The sequence below is a fragment of the Cynocephalus volans genome, chromosome 8 (assembly GCF_027409185.1).
Source record: "Cynocephalus volans isolate mCynVol1 chromosome 8, mCynVol1.pri, whole genome shotgun sequence".
Taxonomy (NCBI): Eukaryota; Metazoa; Chordata; class Mammalia; order Dermoptera; family Cynocephalidae; genus Cynocephalus; species Cynocephalus volans.
Window position 1 is genome coordinate 27,899,161 of NC_084467.1, and position 13,831 is coordinate 27,912,991.

The 13,831-nt window shown below is 46.4% G+C and overlaps 1 protein-coding gene across 1 annotated transcript in view; it reads right to left on the reverse strand.

Annotated features, from left to right (window-relative positions):
- The window catches only part of DLGAP3 (DLG associated protein 3), a 38,677-nt gene extending 26,063 nt beyond the window's left edge, over nt 1–12,614 (reverse strand). Inside the window, exons 1-3 of the mRNA XM_063104866.1 lie at nt 11,520–12,614; nt 7,207–7,412; nt 6,796–6,868 (exon numbers count right to left, since the gene is read on the reverse strand). Coding sequence (XP_062960936.1) covers nt 6,796–6,868; nt 7,207–7,412; nt 11,520–12,614 — 1,374 coding nt within the window. The remainder of the gene's footprint in view (nt 1–6,795; nt 6,869–7,206; nt 7,413–11,519) is intronic.
- Between the last annotated feature and the right edge of the window lie 1,217 nt (nt 12,615–13,831).

The following is a 13,831-nucleotide window of genomic DNA, read 5'->3' on the forward strand; positions in this document are numbered from 1 at the left end:
AGTTAGCTCAGTTGATTAGAGCACCATTTTGTAACACCATGGTCAAGGGTTTGGATCCCTGTACCAGCCAGCCACCAAAAAAAAGGAAAGAAAATGTTCCAGACTTCTGACTTCAGACATGACAGAGTAAGGAAGACACTAAATCCTATCACCCAAGATAACTATAAAGCTGTCAGAAACAACCATTTTTTTACTCTGGATATCAATCAAAGGTATACAATAAAGAAACATTTACTCATGAAACTTACTGAACTTTGGGTAAGAACAGAATGACTCTGGTATCTTTGCCTGAATTGCTCCCATTCCCCAAGCCCCCAGCTCTATCAGTTACAATAATTCAACCCAAGTGATGCAGGCTATATGAACCAACTGCTTCATCTTCACTGTCACAGAGCTGCACTTAATTTGGAGCATTGTCAGTTATAGTATCAAGAATAGGGAGGACCAGCAACATTGCTAGGCTGAGGTTTTGGCACTGTTTGGGGCAAGCAATGGACCAGCAGACTAGTCAGGGATTTAACAGGGAATTCCAGGGGGTGACACAGCCATAGGGGGCTTAATAAGCTCTTCATACATCTTGGGTTAACTAGAGGCTGAGTGAATGCACAGCAGAGACCAGAGAGGCCCTGAGCCACCCACACATCCCTGGCCAATGAACACATGTATATATATGCAGAGGAAACACAAAAGAGTATGGTGAAGAGTAAAAGCCAGGGCAGGCTTGAAAACAACCTGAAGTTTGCCCTCCAAGCCCACACATAGAACCATAGGCAGAAAGAGGAAGCCTTATTGGCTTGAGGTTTTTGAGCACAACCTATAATCAATTTTTGGCTCAACACTAAGCTATGCAGACACTGAGGCAACACCTAGGAAACAAGTACTAAAAATAAAAATAAGGAGAAAATAACTGAGTGGAGAAATCACAGGCCATATATTGCAGGGAAGACATATTTCACATATTTATTCCAAGGGATAACAAACAAATAAACAAAGCAATAACAGTGTTCAAGAGGGGAAAGTAAGAATCCAGAATTGCCACAATATATTACCTAAAATGTTCAGTATTCAACAAAAAAAACTATGAAACATGAAAATAAACAAGTATGAATGTCCCCAAATGTTGGATTTATCAAAAACTATAAAGCAGCCAAATGTATCCAAAGAACTAAAGGAAACCATGTTAAAAGATTTAAAGGAAAGTATGACAACAATGACTTAATAAATACAAATCACAACAGAGATAGAAATTATTTTTTTAAAAAAGAAGCAAATGGAAATTCTAGAGCTGAAAAGTACAATAACTGAAATGAAAAATTCAATAGAGTGCCTCAACATAAGAACTAATCAGTAAACTTGAAGACAGATCAGTATAAATTACCCAATCTGAAGAATGAAGAGAAAAATGATTGAATGGAAATTAACAGAGCCTTGGAGAACTATTGGACAACATCAAGCATACCAACATACACATAATGGGATTCAGAGCGGGTAGGCAAGAAGGCAGAGGAGGAGGAGGAGAAGAAGGGTAAGCAGTAGTGATTTAGGGGGAGAAAAAAATATTTAAAATTTCCAAATTTGATTTTTAAAGAAAACATTAGTCTATAGATCAAAGAAGCTTGATGAAAGTAAAGTGCATTAAATACTACAAGAGCCATATCCAAACACATTACACTCAAAATGTTGAAAGCTGAAGACAGAGCAAATTGTAAAAGAAAAACAATTCACTGTATACAGGGCAACAACTGGCTTTTCATCAGAAACGATGGACACCATAGGGCTGGCCAGTTAGCTCAGTTGGTTAGAGTGCAGCCTTATAAACACCAAGGTCATGGGTTCAGATCCTCATACCAACCAGGCACCACAAAAAAAAGAAAGAAAAAATAATATATTTTTAAAATATATTAAACACTTATTATAATGTCATTGTTGGTTTATAACTACTGTTATGTTTATAGCATAAATATATGTAATGTAGATGACAACAATAGCACAAAGAGGAGAGTGAAAAAGAGATATATTAGAGCAATTCTTCGATATTTTATCAGAACTAATTATATTTTGATAAGCTAAAATAAACATTGCAATTCCTAGTGAACCATTAAGAAAATAACTCAAATAGTATCGTAAAAAATCAACAAAGGAATTTAAATGGTAAATTAAAAATATTTAATACAAAAGAAGGCAGTTAAGGAGGAACAAAGGAACAAAAAATGATATGAGACAATCCAACCATATCAATAATCATATTAAATATGAATAGGGCGAAAACTGATTGAATTTAAAAAAGCAAGACCCAACTATATGCTGTCTACAAAAGACATACTTTAGATTCAAAACACAAGTGGGGTGAAAATAAAAGAATGGAAAAAAGATGTACCATGCAAACAGTAATCATGACAGAATCTTCCAGAATTTATGAAAGACATAAATCCTCAGATTTAGGGAGGATACACACAAAGATATCCTACTGAAACTGCAGAATACTGAAATCAAAACAAGATCTCAATAGCAACCAGAGAAGCTTGGAGAAAATTATATTAAGTGAAATAAACCAGGCACGGTAAGAGAAATAATACATGTTCTCACTCCTATGAGGAAGCTAAAAAAGTTGATCTCATAGAAGTAGAAAGCAGAATAGTGATTACTGGAAACTAGTAAGGGGAGAAGGGAATAGGGAGAGGGTGGTCAGAGGATACAAAATAGTAGAGAGATAGGAAGAATATGATCTAATGTTCTATAGCAATATACGGAGACTACAGTCAGTAACAAAGTGCTGTGTATCTTTGAGTAGCTAGCTGAGATGATGCTGAATGTTCCCAACAAAAAGAGGGACAAATGCTTCAGGTGATGGATTACTAAGTGTCTTGATATGATCATTGCATATACTATGAATATACCCAAATAACATTGTACTTCATAAATCAGACAATTATCATGGGTCAATTAAGAAAAATAAATTTAAAAGAAGAAATAGAGAGTAGAACAGTGGTTACCAGAGGCAGGGAAAGGGAGGGGAAGCAGGCAATGGAGAAAGGTTGGTAGACCAAAGGTTTGGTAGTACAAAGTTACAAAGTTACAGTTAGATAGGAAGAATAAGTTCTGGTGCTCTAGGGTGACAATAGCTAATAATATTGTATTATAAATTTCAAGATAGCCAGAAAAGAGGATTTTGAATGTTATAACCACAAAGAAAAGATAAATATTTAGATGACAGATGTGCTAAGTATTCTGACTGGATCATTATATGATATATGCATATACTGAAACAACAAACTATACCCCATAAACACTTACAATGAAAAAAAAATTAAAAATGAAAAAGAGCAACCAGATGAAAATTACCTACAAAGACAATTAGGTTGAAATCAGACATCTTAACAGCAACGACAGAAAGCCAATGGCAAAGGAATATCTTCAAAACACTGAGAGAAAATAAATGTTGACCTAGAATTCCCATAATAAGCCAAACTATATCAAATAGGGCAAAATATATTTTTTGTTAAAGACAGAGTTTGCTACTAACAGACATTCACTGAAAAGATTACTAAAGAATTTTTTAGGAGGAAGGAGATGTAAAAAGGTATAGTGAGGAGGAAAAAAGGTAAAGTCGTGAGCATATATAATCAAGTACTGCTAGCATAAAAAGGAACAATAATAATAAATACTAATTTGAGAGGTAAAAAAACACTGAGCAAGAAATGCATATAAGAAGGAAAAAGGATGAAGTCGGACCCCTAACTCAAATCATACACCCCCTAAAAAAAATTCAAAATGGATCATACACCCAAATGTAAGTGCTAAAACCACAAAATTCTTAACAGAAACATTACAGTAATTTTTTGTTATCTTGGATTAGACAAAGATTTTTTAAACTTTACATTAAAAGCACAATCAAGAAGAGAAAAATTTATAAATTGTACTTCATCAAATTTAAAATGTTTTGTTCTTCAAACAACAATACAAAAAAATATAAAAGTACAAGTCAATGAATGGGAGAAACCACCCCTGCTGAACCTTGATATTGGGTTTCTAGCCTCCAGAATTGTGAGAAAATAAAATTTTTTGCTTAAAAAAAAAAAAAGGAGGAGGAAAGAGGGCATCAAAGTTAAAGTGTCCTAAGGTCTTCGCATTATTCAGGTGGAGGGTAGAAAAAATTGTCAGCTTCAGACTTTGCTAAGTCCAATATGCACATTAAAATTAGAAGGGTAATCACAAAGAATAAAATAGAATACATAACTGCCAAACCAGTGTGGTATTTGGCAGGGAGTAGAATAAGGAAAACTCAATCAATCCAAAAGAAGAAGAAAAGCATCATCCAAGAGGCAGGATAAATAGAAGGCACAAAATAAAATCATAGAAATAAATCCAAGCACATCAGTGATCACAATAAATATAAATGTACTATATTCTCAAGCAATTATCATAATGGATATGAGATAAAAATCTAGCTATAAACTATTTACAAAAGACATACCTGAGACATAAGAGACAAAAAGCTTTAATATAAAATATGGAAAAAAGATGTTCTAGGCAAATACTAAACAAAAAAAATAGATTTGAGGGGGGAAAGCATTATTAGAGATAATCGGGTAACATTTCTCGTGCTTTAAACCTATTTCCTCTTCTGTAAAGCAGGGATTATAAGCCATACCTCCAGGAGAAGTATGTCATGTATATGTGCTGTTAGATAGCACACAGTGCTGAGAAGAAGGGGGAAAAAACCAGGGAAGAGGAATAGGAAACGTTGGGAAAGGGGTAAATTAAAATTTTAGAACATTTGGGAAAAGACCTGAAAGTGAGAAAGGGATCCATGGGAATGTCTGGGCAGGAGACATCCAGACAGAGGGAGTGGCAAATGCAAAGTCCTAGAGGCTGGAGACACCTATAGTGTCAGAGGAGAAGCAAGGGGCCTGGTGTGGCTGGAGTGAGCAGGGTGGGGCACTGTGTCAGGAGAGGAACACAGAAGGAGCACGGGCCAGATCACACAGGGCCTTATAGGTCATAGTAAAGTCCAGGATGTTTACTGTCAGCAAGGTGAGGGTTTTGAGCAGAAGAATAAGTGAATGGAATTATATTTTTAAATGATCACTCCGGCTGTATTGACAGAGAATGAAGTGGAACAAGGACGAATACAGGAGACCAACTAGAAGGCAGTACAATAGTCCAGACAAAACAACACAGTGATCTGAACTGGAGTGGTGGCACTGGAGGGGTGAGGAGTGGATGGGATCCTGGATAAACTGTGAAGATGGGACCAAAAGGATTTGCTGAAGGACTGGACATACAATGTGAGAGAGAAAGGAGTCAAGACTGACTTCAGGCTTTTAAAACAGAGCTTCTGGAAGGGTAAAGTTGCCATTATCTGAAATGGAGAAGACAGTGGATGGAGCAGCAATTTTGGGAGGATCAATGGTTTACTTTTGGACATCTTAAGTTTGAGGTGTCCACTAGAAATCCAAGTGAGATTTCAACACACAGTTAGATATATACACCTAGCATTTATGGGAGGGTTCAGGCTGGAGATACACATTTGGGAACCAACAGGTTTTCAGTAATATTCAAAGTCATGATCTTGGATGAGATCACCTAAGGAGTGGGTGCAGAGAGAACTCCAGGGACTGATCCCTGGAAAACTCCAGTGCTTAGATCCTGGGGAGTTACAGAGGCACCAGAGATACAGACTGAGAATAAGCAGCCAGGGAGAGAATCTAGGAGAATCTGGAGTGTGGTGACCTCAAAGCCAACTGAGTAAAGTGTTTCAGGAAGGAGAAAGTCATCAGCTGTGTTAGATGTTGCTGATGAATCAAGTAAAATGATGACTGAGTATTAACTAGTGGATTTAGCAACATAGGCAGGTCTGATGAGAAAAGAGTTGTGCCAATCAGATTTCCAGATTCGGTAAATGTAACAAAGGAATACTGAGAGACTGCAGCAGCAAACAATAGGAGCCAACGCGGACAGTCTTTTGCATTGCTTTTTGCATTGCTTTTTTTCACCAGCAAACAGTAAAAATAGCTAACCTTTATTGAGTGTTGGCTATGTGCCAAGAACACTATTATGATGCCTATTTTTAAATTGGGAAAGCGGGGCTCAAAAAAGTTAAGTAACTTGCCCCAGGTCACTCAGCTGGTAAGTAGCTGAGTTGGAATTCAAGCCCGTCTCACACATCTAATTACTAATCTGTGCTACCTCCGTTTAATTAAGGGGAAAGTCTACACTTAGGTATGGAACACACATTTAAAAATACCAATTTTGAGCCAGGTATTGTGTTTGCATACATTTTCTCACTGAACTCTCACAAAACCCCGGTGAGATAACCATCTGCTATTGTCATTTTAAAGATGAGGAAAATGGAGGTGTTGAGAGGTAAGGTCTCTTGCTAGTGGTCCCAGAGAGTGGTGGGAGCAATACTCAGGCCCAGACCATCCCTGAGACTACAGCTTGGCCTATGCCCTGTCTGCACAAATCTATCCCACCTTTTGTATGATGTTGGGCTGGGAGCAGCCAGGCCTGGAAGGGGCTGGGGAACCTCAGAGAACCGGTGTTGCCCTTACAAGCTCATCACTTTGAGGACCTCACCTCCCGTTGGTAGGTTTTAGGGATGTGATTCTCTGAGATCCCCAGTCTGAGTCAGATCCAACAGTCCCAAGGCAGGTTTCCCAGTTTCCCCACAACTCTCAGAGACCTGAGCCCTCTCCATGGGCAGACCCCCTGATTTTAAGGTCTTGGTTTGGAATAGAATCCTCCTTCCACCCTTTCCTCCTTTTCTTCTGGGTATACTGAGCCTCCCCCTACCTGTCCAGTGGTGAGGGAACGGGTGTAGCCAGGGATGGAGCTCCGGGGATGGATCCGGGGTGGGACACAGCAGCTAGAAAAGGTCAAAATTCCAGAGTCAGAACAGGAGTCTACTAGGAGGTGGGGAAGAAGGGATGATAGCTTTGGGGCCCTGAGCAAGTTCTGTTCCCAAGAAATCCCCAAACAGAGATTCTCCAGGAGACTCTGGGGTAAAGAGAGTTCCCCAAAGAGACACTCAGAAAGGGACAATTACCAGGGACCGCCCCCCCCCTTTCACATGAAGCAAGGCATCCCAGTTTAACTATAAGCAGGGCTCCCCAACTGGTATTCTACACACATCTCCTGCAGGAACCTAGTATCTGCTTCCCGACCCCCCGCACCTCGCCCTGCTCCGGGCCTCCCTGTCCTTACTTGATCCGGGCCTGGTCCACGCTGGAGGAGCGGCGGGAGGCGAAGCGCCGGGCGACTGCTTTGGGAGATGTCTTGGGGCTGCCGTCTGAGTCTCCACTCTCCTCATCCCCCATGGCTTTGATGTAACTGCCACTCCGCATCCTGCGGCAGGGTATCTCCCCATCCTTGCCACCAGTGGGGTAACCCCCCCAGTCATCTTGCGGCACCTGCAGGGACAGGGGCCTCTGTCTCTCAGACATGTCCTAGTGAATCTAGAGGCCAGGACTCTCTTTCCCCACTGCCAGTGGGAGGCACTCTGCCCCAGTTTGAGCAGGCTACATGCAGAAGCATGCAGTGCAGAGGTGGGATGGGAGCCGAGGTCTTGGGCCACCCCCTTCTTACAGGAGATGACTCATCCTCCATGGACCTTTGCCACTTAATCGAGGGCCACCTAGAGAGTCTGGGAGCAGGAGGGACATGCCAGGTGCCAAGAGGTTGAAGATCAGAGACCAAAGCGACCTGTATCAATCTCACCTCAGCCATGAAGCATCACCTGTCCTCAGTCACCTTTTACCCCTCCTTCTCCTTCACCCTCTTAACCCGCTTACATCCCAAATCCTCCACCTCTGCCCCCTTCCCGCTGTGAGGAGCCACAGGTTTTATGCAGGGGAGTGACATCAGATTTGTTTCAGAAAGTGCACCCCAACAGCCCAAACAGAGGCTATACTGCCGAGGGCCAGGAGCAGGGCAGGGGATCGAGTGGCAGGAGGGAGACCAAATTAGGACGCTGATGCTGCTATCCAGGCAAGAGATGATGAGGTCTAAATTAAGACAATGACAGTAAGGAGTAAGAGGAGATGGAAATGAGAGGTGTTAAGGAGCTTCAGTGAGCCTGATTAGACGTGGAGGGTGAGGGGGCGGGGAGGAGCCAAGGATGACTGCAAGGCTGCAGGACCTGGGCGATGGTGCTGTCACTCACTAAGCCAGAGAATCCCAGAGAGGCAAGTTTGGGAAAAGGTGACAGGCTCAGGGTCGAGCACCTTGAGTTTGGCATAGAACTGCTGAGCAGGTGGTTGGTTGTTTGGCTCTGGGGTTCAGTGGGGAGAATGGGGCTAGAGCAGACATGTGGGAGTCATGGGTGGCAGCTGAAGCCATAGGAGTGAGTGAAACAGCCCAGGAGAAAGAAGAAAAAAGAGCTGGGGAGAGATCCACTGACATTAAAAAAGGGACTGCAAAGAAAGGAAGAGGAGCCTGTGAAGTCACCTGAGAAGAAGTGGGCAGAGGGGTAGGAGGGAAGTCAGGAAAATGCCATGTCATAGAAGCAGGAGACATTTCAAGAATAAAAGGAGTCGATTATGTCAAATGCCACAGTGTGTTCAGAGGTTAGTAACACAGGCTCAGGAGTTTGAAGACCCATGTGCAAATTCTGGGCCCATTGCTTGGTAGCTAGGTGAACTTGAGCAAAACCGATTAATCTCTAAGTGTCAGTTTCCTTGTCTGCACATTGATAATGACAGTTATGCCTACAACAGGGGTTGGTGGAAAAGATAAACAAGACAACACAGAGCTCCCAGGATGTAGAGAGTGCTCAATAAAGGTTAGCTATTGGTATAAGCATTGAAAGGTGCCTTCCGAGGACAGCCCCCTGAGACCGTTGGTGACCACTGCCAGGGCGTCTCAGAGAACAGGGGTGTGGCAGAATTGAAGGGAGGTGAAGAGGAGTCTCTGCTCTAGAACTCAGACGTGAAGAAAAGACAGGAGACAGAAGGGGAGTGGGACTGAGAAAGGAATTTTTAGGATGAAAGCGGGATGTTTTCGGGATGAGGGAAAGAGGCAGCAAAGATAGCCTTTTGGGGCTGGCCAGTTAGCTCAGTTGGTAAGAGCTCCATCTTGTAATACCAAGGTCCCCGCACTGGCCAGCGGCCAAAAAAACAAACAAACAAAAAGATAGCCTTTAAACATGGGGAAAGAGAGGTACAGTTCAGGGATAGAAGGGCTTCTGCAGAAAGGAGCTTGAGCCCTGGCAAGGGACCAGCCTGGAAAGAAGGGACCAGTCCTGGCTTCTTCTCTGAGCCAGGAAGGGAGGGGACGAGGGTGGCTGGGGATTAGATGAGTCTAGAGGAGCGCTGGCAGGAAGCCGAGGGAGTCCATGATGCCAAGAATGGGGTGAAGGTGATGGCACGGGGCAGGAGGCTGGGAGGGTGATAAGGATTTAAACACTTGGAAAGAACAGGTTATATGGACTAAGGGGGCTCCAAGAGAGGTCAAGCCTCAGGAAGAGAATAGGGTTTAGGGAAGTGGTGTGGACTCTGGGGGTGAGGCTAGGCGAGGGGACAGAGATCAATGTGGAAAGAAGGGTTCTGGAAGATGGCCGAGGGAGGGCTGGTGTCCAGGCAGAGAAAGAGGGCCTCAAAAAAGAGGTGGGGAGTCAATGAAGACACCTAGTCTAAAGGGGCCAGCCTCCCCTGCTTTTGTGCCAGGGGATCACAAGGCTGTCTGGAGGGTCCCTGCAGCCCCTGGGTTCTCCCCCATAGAGGCTCACACTTCCCAGTGTTAAAATGCCCTGGACCCAGAGCCTGAGGGATGATTCCCCTTCCCCCTACTGTATGGAGAGGAGCAGCAGGCAGGCCAGCAGATGGGGCAGCCAGGGCACGCTCTGCCACACTGCAGGGCTCCCACTCCATAGCCACTGCGGAGCTCCTCTGCAGGATACCGTGAGGTGCATGTTAAAAAGGAAGCCCCCAGGGAGGTCAGGGCAGCCCTGGAGAAGCAGCAGGGAGCTGCAGAATGGCAGCAGGGCCCCAGGGATGGCAAGGGCTCAGCTATGTGGGAGGAAGGCTGGGTGTTCCCTCCCTGGACCCTTCAATTCCCAGCTTAGAGCACCTCCCTACCCGAGGAGGGGGCAATCGAATGCCAGCCCACAAGTCCTGAATCCCAGAAGTCCCTTCCTGCTTCCGCTATGGCCCTATTTGCTCTCTTGGGCTTTCATGAGTTCCCAAGGACAGCCCTAAGCTCACCTAAGTACAAATTACCAGCAAGACCAATGCACCCAAAAGACACTTGCAGTCTCAGTCCCCCCTAACACCTTTGATCTGTACTCTACTAACTACAACTCCTCCACTAAGAGTCAGCCCAGTGTGTGTTCCTCCTAGGAACCACTCCAAGCCACCCCAAGCCACCATCACCCCAGGTAGTTGAGATGCCTCCTCGGTGTTCCCATGCCACCTGGGCTTTCTCCCATCACAGCCTCATCACACAATATTGAATCTGCCACACCCCTGTTCTCTGAAACGCCCTGGCAGTGGTCACCAATGGTCTCTTGAGGGCTGTCCTCAGAAGGCACCTTTCATTGCTTATACCAATAGTTGAGCTCTAAATTGTGAGATCATCGCAAGCAGCATCTGTGTCCCCATCTTTGTATCCACAGCACCCAGGAAATTCTAACTGAATGAATGAATGTAGATTAACTGTGGAGTGGGTTTGGGGATAACCCTAAATCTGCTGGACCTCCAGAACTTGTATTGACTTTTCCTCCTAAAACTATGAGGGCTCAAGAAAACAGTGAGGGCTGGATGAGGCTGGGACAAGGACTGAATAAGAAGTCGGGACCAAAGCTCCTCACCTCATCCACAGTGACCTCAGAGGTGAGGAGACAGGATGGAAACAGCAGGCCAGCTATCACCTGCACCATCACTCCCCAGAGGCCTTGCCTGGAACTGATCAGGGCTCAGACGTCAGTGTGGCCCCCAGCCTAGGAAAAGCCACGAGACAGGCTCCAGGGCTCCTCCACGGACTCATGGGCTGTCCCACCACAGGCACCCCACAATAACAAACCCCAGCAGAGGCAGATTCTAGAAATAACTAACCTTCATCTTCAAAGTACATCTGGACGACCCAGATTTGAGCAGAAAAGAGGTTTGGAGAAGGTCTCAGGGCAGGAGAACTGCTTTCCAACTGCCAACCTCCCATCTTGAGGGCAGCTACAGCCAGGGAGCACCACACTGCCCCACGCACTGCCTGCCCTCAACCTCATTCTGCCTCCAGCTTCGTAAGACAGAGCTGATCAGTTTGTCCCCAACAGTAGGTCAAGGGGAAGACTTTCTGGCACTGGCACACATCATCAGAATAGAAGGACCCCTTCATTGCACAAACAGGGAAACCAAGGCCCCAAAAGGAGCTCAGGGTGACACAGTAAGGCAGGGCAGAGCTTCCCTGAATCCAGGCCCTGAATCACAGGAACAGCTGGCTCCCATCCAACCCTTTCCACTGCTCCCTGGGTGACAAGACTGGTGAGTTTGAGGACCTTGTTCCCCACCCCCACACCAAAGCCTCACCTGCAGATAGTGATAAGTCCTGGCTTTGGCCTTGGTCTCTGGACCCAGGAGCCCCTTGCCTGGCCCGGCCCCTGGGTATCCATCCCGGCCCTGGCTGACCATCATGGTATGCCAGGCACTTCGCTTGACCGATTGTCCATCCAGTGACATGGACATGCCAGTGCAGGCAAGGCAGCGGCCTTCTGACCCGCCTGAGCGCCCCTTGAAGCTCAAGTCCCGGTAGGACCCATCTGGAGCCTCCAGGCAGAAGGGACCACCAGGCTCCCCAGGGGGCCGCCCACCCGCCAGGAAGCCACTATCGCTGTCCAAGTTGTCATCAGAGCTCCACCAGCCCGTGGCCTTGGCCTGGTGCCGCCCGTCCCCCTTGCGGTCCTTGCTCTTGCTCCTCTTGCCATGCCGGGACTGGTGGTGGTGGTGATGGTGGTGGTGATGGTGGTGGTGGGAGGTGTGGGGGCCTCCAGAGCCTGGGCCAGGGTAGCTGTCTCCCCCAGAGCCACCTCTTCCCTCAGCCTTGGGCCCATTATAGTCCCGCTTCCCCGGCGCCTCCAGAGAGTGGGACTTGGCAAAGAGCTTCTGCACAGAGTGAACCAGGTGCCGGATGCGGCTAGGGCTCTCGCTGCGGGGCTCTGGGGCAGTGCCAGGCCCAGGCCCGGGCCCTGCTGGACCTCGCTGGTATGGCAGCGTATGGAAGCCATCTTGTTGAACTGGTAACTGCTTTTCGAACTGATCCAGGAGTGTAGGAGGCAGGCGGGGGGCACCCTTGCCCTGTGGGTGGCCCACACAGTCTTCACAGGTGTCGAAGGGGCCCTGGCCAGGGTACATCCTGGGGAAGGTGCTGCTACCCCCCCCAACCCCAGCCCCCCCTAGCCCTCCCTCAGGGCCTACCAACGGCCCCTCACTCAGGCTCAGGGGCCCTTCGGGAGAGAGGTGTCCCAGGCCAGCTCTTGGGGCACAAAAGCGGTGCTCAGTGGAGAAGGTCTCCCGGGAGCCCAGCAGGTACGGGGCCCTAGCAACTGGGCCCACGTCCACAGGCTGCTGGTCAGCAGAGCGGGCTGGGCGGGGATGGCTGCCTCGGTCGCCATGGTAACCCCTCATGGCCTCAGCAAAAGCTCTTCATAGTGCTGGGGGCCAGGCCCCAGGAACCTCCTGGAAAAAAAGGGAGAAAAGGGATTCAGAGTGAACAACAGGACACTTCACCTAAAACCACCTTTTATTAGGCATTACCTGTAGCCCTTCAGGTAATGCATATCAATTTATTGTGATTCATTGTACTATCTTTCCATAAATGGGCTAAAATGTCCTTAAAACAGTCATAATAGACAAAGACGGTCACAAGAGCACAAAATAATTTCATCATTCATCAAACGCTGCAAATATGATAAATACTTATTCACAAGAGGAAATGTCCTCAGCTAAATGGGTTTTTAAATATCCTTAGATTACCAAAAACAAAATGATACCCAAGTAGACATACAAAATATTCAAAGAAACCAGTCATTAGGTGAACTAGCTTTTAACAAGCTGGCGTTAGGTAAATTGATCCAGAGCCACACCTCTGCCCCAACCCTACCCCACACCTCTCTGATGTATGAGCCAGGCTTCAGGGTCACAGGTCCTAGCTGCTGTGACCACAGAGAACACTGGACCCAAATCTACATATCCAGCACCATTTCATGGAAAGATCCCTCCCCTTCCTTCCACACCCTATCCCTTCAATCTGGCTGCAGGCTCATTCTCCCTCCTCTCAGGACTGAGATAGGAAAGGAAACCTGAATTGTCTTTTCCTCTTCCTCTTCTGGGTTCCAAATATTCCCCATGAAATTTCCCCTTTTGCCTTTTACCTCCATCCCCCACTCCTATACTGGAGGGGAGTCGTGGAGGGAGGAAGAAGCATAAAGAGAAAGAACACCAGCTATGCAAGGTAGCGTCTGATTCCGAAACTGGGATCGTAACTGAGAAGTTCCTCTTCCCAGGAACAGTGGGCTGGCCAGGCAGAGGGGCAATGGAGAAAAAGCTCTGGAACCAGTGTCCCTGGCCCCCATCCCAGGCTTGCCAAGGCTACAGGACAGAGAGGTCAGCTCTCAGCAAGAGCTGCCTCCAATCAGGACTTCAGGAGCTGCCAGGACAGGAGCTACAGCAGGAGGGGGTGACAGCAGGAAGGACGGGGACAGAGGAGCTGGCAGACGGCGTCCTCCCTCATCCTAGACCAGGTTCTGGGGCCATCTGCTGACTAGGAGGGGACAACAGCCTCAAGATCTTCACACAGCAGCACCTCCAAGACTCATTCTCTCTTCCTCCCCACCCTGTCAGGC